Source organism: Etheostoma spectabile, chromosome 15, assembly GCF_008692095.1.
Source record: "Etheostoma spectabile isolate EspeVRDwgs_2016 chromosome 15, UIUC_Espe_1.0, whole genome shotgun sequence".
NCBI lineage: Eukaryota > Metazoa > Chordata > Actinopteri > Perciformes > Percidae > Etheostoma > Etheostoma spectabile.
In genome coordinates this window covers 16,769,715-16,777,140 of record NC_045747.1, presented here as the reverse complement: position 1 = coordinate 16,777,140, position 7,426 = coordinate 16,769,715, and the positions used below count along the sequence as shown (strand labels likewise).

The following is a 7,426-nucleotide window of genomic DNA, read 5'->3' as shown; positions in this document are numbered from 1 at the left end:
TTGACAGTCAATAAAAAAAAAAAAAAGTTCCACTCTTAAAGTAAACAGAGGAGCATCAACAGAAGGCCGGCTGACAAAGAATCAAAACATGATTAACGGTGAAGAAATCTGCTGAGCTTCCACGGAGGCTTACCCAATGTGTTGATCATGCAGATTCCACACACGTCGAGTTTGAGGAGGGTGTGGTAGACGGGCTCCCCTCCCTCGTGGTTCATGAAGAGGTGGTAGAGCACAGAGCCCAGCTGGGGCGAGAGGCAAGCCAGGAAGTGCACCACGCCCAACCATGTGACGCTGATCTGAGACCAGGGGATGTGGAGAGGGAGCAGCACCAGGAAGCAAACCAAAGGGATGCCTGGAAATAGGAAGGACAGAGAAACAGAGACAGCACAGTTGTCAGAGTAGACTTTACCTCAGCTGTAATTGAAGTTGAAGCTCATGTGTAGCTGCTGTATAGGCCCAACACAAAAAGGGGAATGCCTTTGTTGCACTTGGTGTCATGTACAAATTGAGTTTACCTTTTTGTGCAAAAATTGTAAAGCAACATCCTGTATATTATAAGGCTTATTTACAGTTGTTTTTTTTTTATAGCGTCCAGTGCTTGACAGAAAACAAAGCCTGAGGTAATGTGCACACTGTTTTGAAAATGAAGGTGTCATGTTTATTGTGATGGATTATCTAGCTCGGGACTTTTGAGGCCTTGTAGCCATTATGTTTCAAACTATGTAAGAATGAGTGGCCGCGGCCTGAGTTGAGCCCCCCTAAATTGACTGACAGGCAACACTGTAGTGTGGTTTGGCAGGGCTACTTCACATGACCTTAATCTTTTGACAAAGGTGGTCCAAACTGCAGCTGAAATCATTGGGGTTCAACTTGAACGGAACATTTACTGGAAACGCTGCACTAAGAAGGCACTAGGTATTATGCAGGATTCTAGTCATCCTGCTCACAATCTCTTCTCCCAGCTTCCATCAGGGAGACGCATCCCAATGCACATCCCAATGCACAATGCATTAGTTTCAGGGATACGTTTTACCCCCAGGTAATAAGGCTACTGAATGCTAGTACAACAGGACGGAGAGCTGAGGTCTGAGCTGTTATTATGTTTACTGTGCTTGGACGTTTTTAAAATGTTATTTCTAATTATTTTGAATAGTTACTTATTGACTGGTGCTGAGAGTGTACCAAGGCACGTTGTATTTCACTGATGTGGAACTCGGTATTAATATGCATTATGACAATAAGCTTGAACTGAACTGAACAGTGTTATATGAGCAAAAATCCAGACCTTGAAATTTGATCCACATATAGTTGTGACGATCATTTATCACTCTACACCACACATATTGCACTCCCTTCCTCTTTTTTTGCTCACTCGGCCTTTCCCAATGTCAAGTCATTTGTCCCGGCCAGGTGATACTCTCAGTGCCGTCTACTGTAACACATCTATTTTAAGTGTGTTAGCTCTGCTCCTCCCCCCACTCATTCTGAGCTGGCCGGCCATTCAGTCCCACTCAGGGTTGAATACAGTAGGGAGGACCTCGTCTGAAGGCATGGACGCGGTGAAGCGTCAGAGCTGAGCCGCGGGCAGGATGTTTTCAGTTTATATGCAAAACAAACCAGCTCATTAAACTTACCTGAAATGTTACAACACAATAAAAAAAACAATGTTCCACCTGAGTTATAAGCACAGCTCTGCATCTTCTCTTCTAAATTTGGAGAATTGGACAAAAGCTCATTGAATTAAACATCACTGCTTTATATAGCCAATGATCTTACTGGTGTATGTGAGGTAACATGATCAGCTGATGTCACTGGTGTAATAAAGACTTCCAAGGCCATTTCCCTTATGATCACTACTGCAGTTTATTCAGTGACTGCTGGCAGGTGGAAGTGAATTGATGACCTTTAGAATGAGGAAGTTGTCAGATTATCAGTAGTCTGTGAACACAGAGATGATGTACTGCACTCTCTACAGCTATTGGATGTATTTTAATACAGTGGTAACAGGTCATGCTAATGTATGCCATGCTATATTGGCTGTCTAATCATATCAGATTGAAAGCAGAATAACACCATGAAGCCAACAAGCCGACACATCAGTCTCACCTCTGGCTGCATAGATTAATTTCGGCTTGCGCCAACCTATTTAAGGAATGGCATACTATTGTGTAACCATGACATTTTTGGACCAGATGAAAAATCCACTCCCAGGCAATTTCCACTATGTGCAGTTCAATTGAACAGACAACCATGTATGTCTAGCTTCTGCTTGTTAAAATATATATGAAAATAAGGCCTCTTTATAATAGAATTAATCATATTTAAAGGCATACTTTGGCGATTAGCATTAAGCTTTGTAGCAGCAGAAAGTATTTTTTAAATGACAGTGCTTCCCTCCCTCATGTCCCCCTGAGACAACAGATCTCTGTATTGTGTGTCTGGGAAAAAAAAGCTCTGATGACGCAAAAATCGTCTTTTTTTCCCAAGAGCTAGTGAACTACAAGCCAGCTAGTTCCGCATGTTTTCAACCCGCCCATAGTGGGTTGGACCCGAAGCGAGTCTGTAAGGAGCCTATAACGTGTGTGCACTAAATGTAGCCCGTTTTGTGTGTCGTTTTTATATAATGTTCGTGTATATGGCTGAAATGATAATGAAACACACTTAAGTTGAGTTGAATGCCTCTGTCTAGCTAGCTATGTCTGTAAACATTAGGTGTGGCTTGGGAGTCCACTCCCAAGCCACACCTAATGTTTACAGACATAGGGTGTGGCTTGGGAGTGGACTCTTTAAGCAGCAAAGCAGGTGCATTCTGGGATTCGGTGTCTTTCACCCACATGAGCCAAAAACCCATTTTCTGGCATTTCTCGGTCTAGAAGCCACAAATTTTGAAAAATGTTCACATTTCAACTACATAAGTGACCCAATTTAAAGATATTTATCTTTCAAGCGGTGAAATCTCCCTTTAACTCTTCAATTTGGCACATGTGTAAGTAAAAAGTAAATGAAAAGTAGTTCTCTATGTTCGCCTTTGCATGGATACATTTGTGGCAACTTTTAAAGTGACTGACTGATGACTAACACTAGGGGTAGAAGAATTCATGTATTTCACTAAAACAGTGTAAAAATACTCCATTACTAGTAAAAGTTCAAAATTGTATTAGTAGGAGTAAAAATACTTGTTATGCATACAAACGGCCCCTGTGATTGTTGTAGGCCTAAATCATCATATGATAATTAGGGGCAGGTGGCCTAAAGGTTCAATCCCCAGGCCGACAGGATAATATCTGGGGGGGGTATGTGAAAGTGCAGTGCTTCTCCCTCCCTCATTACCAACACTGGGATGCCGTTGAGCAAGGGCCTTAATCCCAACCACTCCAGTGGAGCTGCTCAGTGGCAGCAGATCAGACTGTTTGTACTTGGCAGGTACTTCCAGGTTATTGTGTAACTGTGTGAATGTGATCAGGATCCTGCAAAAGAGAAGCTTCCACTCAGTGAACCTTCCCTGAATAAAGGCAAAAAAATAATAAATGGATAAATGTTTTTTTAATATGGAAGTAGTTTTTGCACTAACCAGTTTACTTTGAGTGCAGCTGGTGGAGCAAATACATTATAGAGTTCTATTAATCAATTATTGGAAACAAATATTTCATTTTTCAAACAAAAACAGAGGGAAAAACGTCAAACACACTCTACTCCAGCTTCTCAAATGAAAGGATTTGCTGCTTTTGTTTGTCACATACCACTGAAATATGAACGCCTTTGGGTTTTGGCCTGTTGTCAAACAAAACAAGAAGATTTGAAGATATCACCTTGAGCTCTGGGAAGTTGTGATTTTTGAGGGGATTTTCCCAACACTATTTTTCCCATTTTCTTCAACATTATACACTGTTGGGTAGTTTTATCTTGAAATATGTGTCATACTTTCAAACTTGATCATGTGTTTTATATGCAAAATCATGATCTAAACTATTAACTACAACTGTCTAATACATTTAGTAAATTAAAAGTGAATTGTTTCCTTCTAAAATGGAGTGGACTGGAAGTATGAAGTAACAAATTCTCAAGTGAAGTGCCTCACAATTGTACAGTACACTCTGAGTAGACGTTACTAGTCACAAAACCCAACCTGCCATCACTCTCAAATTGATTGGCATGTATTTTAATACATGGACAAACACTATAAAAGAAATAAACATGTTTACTCACTAAGACAAATACTTCAAATATAAATTTGGCTCAATTATGCGGTAACTATAAGTCATATTTGCCATCCTGAACGCTTTCCAGGCTCTAGTGCGATGTCTGGCTTAGCATCCTTCCGCAGGTACAGCGCCTGTCCAGTATAGTACTGCTGTGGGTTAATACTTAAAGTCACACCGGCCACCAAAATCTCACCTGCTGACTAAGCACTTAGTGCAGAATTCCTGTACTTACCGTGAGTGTATATGTTTCCAAGTTCATTGTGCAGGTAAAACAGGCTTCTTATGCAGTCTTGCACAGAGGAGCTTGGCCGGTATCCCGTTAGGACGTATTTGTTAAACTGTAGATGTGGAGGTGAACTCGCCCAGTCCAGAAGCCTGGGTCCATTTAAAATTGCCATAGCAAACAAGCCCGTTAAAAGGACGCCGCCGAAAAAGTAAAAAACAGACTGTACACCTATATACACATTTAATAGGATTACTGCAACTAAAATCTTGTGGGATACCATTGGTGCTGTTTAGTGGTTCTATATTGTGCTAATAGCGTCTTAGCTTGCACTGGCAAGCTCACTTAAAGTCTCTCAGCGACGGTGTTTCAGCGCCGCCGCTGTTGGCTTTGAACCGCCGGTACCTGTGAGAGTGTCACCCGCAAGGCTGGAGACAGACTCGGCCAGCCACATACATGGTGCGAGCTCGGGACGGTCATTACATATGGCATCTAAAGAATGTCCGTGTAGCACCTGACAGCCTTGAGCGGTTAAGGGGCAAAATGTTCCTCGTCATGTTAAAGCCAATTCCTCATTAGTTAGCATTCCAGCGCAGCAGCACGGGCATGAACGCGTCCCAGGCACGGATGCTGTGGGTGTTTGAGTGTGAGCCGCGCGTCCATCCAACTCCAGATGATGCTAGCTTGATCCTAGCGGTCAGATTTGCAACAGAGGACTAGCGGGTCATACCTTTACTTTAATGACAGAAAACGGGCTTCGAATCAGTTCCGTTGACGCGTGCTAGCTTTCGTAACGCTTTCAAAAAGAACAACAGATGAGATCTGTGATACTGGCGCGGAGATTTTGGGAAGGACTGCGGGCTAGCAAGCCGCCGGGCACTCGGCTACCGATGTGCTGTGACTGGAGATGAAAAAGCAGATATTTTAGCCGGGTGACTCCAAACACAAGACGTCCTGTCCGTAACGTCTAAATTCACTTTCTTCAACATCTGTTTTATCCAAATGTTTCCCACCATTATTTCTGGCTGGCCGTACTCCTTGAAATGCGGTGTCTTCCCTGGCGGCCTTTAATTCCCCTGCATCTTCTTTAGTGTCAAGCTACAAAGGACATCAATGAGGACACTTCTGCTCATTGATTTCAAAATAAAATCTACATATGGATACACAGCACATTCTTTAAAATAAAGACTGCATTTCGTGCCGCCGATATCTTATCATAGCCTCTGTGTCAGGCTGTTTAGCAAGGCTCTTATAATAAGTAATATTAAATATTATTTTCAAACAGTTGTTGAAGCAAGGCAATGTGCTCAGCAAGACCGTGCCTGCTTATTGCTCAATTTAGTTCAACCTAACATGGTTTACATAAATAGAAAGGATGCTGCTAAAGATGATGCCTTTAGGGAGGCCTGAGTCAAATATTGTTTTTGTGCCACTGTGCCTCCAGATTTCCAAAAAGATCTTATGAAATGGCGTATGTATGATACTCCCAACTCCGGGTACATTGTGTACTCTTAATCTGTAGGCCTACTCCTGCTCTGGAATAATACCATCTAGTTACAGATTTTCTTGTTGGTAATTTTAATACAGAAAACACAACTTTATTAAAGAATATGCACTGTGTGAGAATAGTTTGAAAGGAAAATCTTAAATGCAAGGATCATCTTATAAGACAGGCCCAAAAGAGTACAGGATCCATCTTAGTTGTTGAGTGCGTATACTCTAACAAATTTGGCAATTGACCAAACCAACAGATACACAGTGAATCTAGGACTTTTTCTAGGGTTCTAAAATTAAAATCCATTTAGGCCTATAAAAAGAAAGCTTTCTTTTCACTGTTAGTCTTGTTTGCCGTTACAGGTCATTTATCATCATCAGATGAAAAATTACAGTTTCAGGAACATTTAGAAGGTACATTTACTGTAGTTACTTTAAAAAGTAAAATATATATATATTTCATTACATCTTTATATAATAGAATTTTATTTTGAAGGCAAACTCTTTTAACTTCTGGTCTAATTCTGTTCTACTGGGACTAGTTTCATGTTGCTTGGCGGCACTGGCAGTTAAATGCCAACACTGACTGAGCTACAGCTGCCTTCCATTCAGCCGGAAATATTGCAGTTGCCACCTGAGCTCACATGATAAACACAAAGCATGATTATTGTTAGTAAGTTAATAGCAAATATTTCATTACAGCAACAAAATCAGTTTCTTCTTATAATTACAGATGAAAATGTAGTTCAGCGTGAATGTTGCATTTTTTGTACACTTATTGATCTGTCTATAAAGTACAGGAACGCGTGTGTGTCTGTCTGTCTGTGTGTGTGTGTCTGTTATTTACATATCTCTCGAATCTGATGGATTTCAAACCTGACAGGTGTCTTGCTACGGGCACGAGTAAGTGCAGACACATTGGCTTTTCCCACTCTTGTCATTGCACCCCCCCCACCCCCCCCCCCACCTACATTGCACAAAGCACAGGACCAGAAACAGAAAATTGAAGAAATCACCAGGGGTCCCATTTATAAAACTGTGAGTAGGATCCTTACTAAAAGTGTACGTACGCCAAAAAGCCAAAAAAGGTGTACGCCAAAAAAAAAAAGATTTATAAAACCATGCGCACGCACATCTGTAAGCAATGTTCCCTTTATAAATCACAGATTACCCACAAGTGGGCATACGTGAATCAGCCTCTTGTCCCGCCCTGTACACGCCAATTTTTAACCATAAATAGACAATGCGAAACACCTTGTGAATGCAGATAAGTGTGTTAATGAATAATGAATAATGTTAATGAATGAATGCCCAATCATGACGACTGGCGGGGAAATAGCAAAAAAAACTCTAAGACGCTCGGGAATTGCTGCAAATTAATTCATAATTTTGGCCTGATCTCGCACAGTTTAGGTGAACCTGACTACACAGGTTTTACGGCACACGGGTACAGCTTCAATATGGTCCCCCGGTGGCTTTAGGTGTAAACCGAGCCCTGGGCATCCTG

General features: G+C 41.5%; 1 protein-coding gene and 1 long non-coding RNA gene across 2 annotated transcripts in view; both read right to left on the bottom strand.

The window, feature by feature from the left end:
• paqr4a (progestin and adipoQ receptor family member IVa) overlaps positions 1–5,518 on the bottom strand; it is an 11,670-nt gene extending 6,152 nt beyond the window's left edge. The window contains exons 1-2 of the mRNA XM_032537983.1: positions 4,435–5,518; positions 134–352 (exon numbers count right to left, since the gene is read on the bottom strand). Coding sequence (XP_032393874.1) covers positions 134–352; positions 4,435–4,708 — 493 coding nt within the window. The 5' untranslated portion in view covers positions 4,709–5,518. The remainder of the gene's footprint in view (positions 1–133; positions 353–4,434) is intronic.
• The window catches only part of LOC116703322 (uncharacterized), a 17,641-nt gene that overhangs the window by 6,152 nt on the left and 4,063 nt on the right, over positions 1–7,426 (bottom strand). The window lies entirely within an intron of this gene.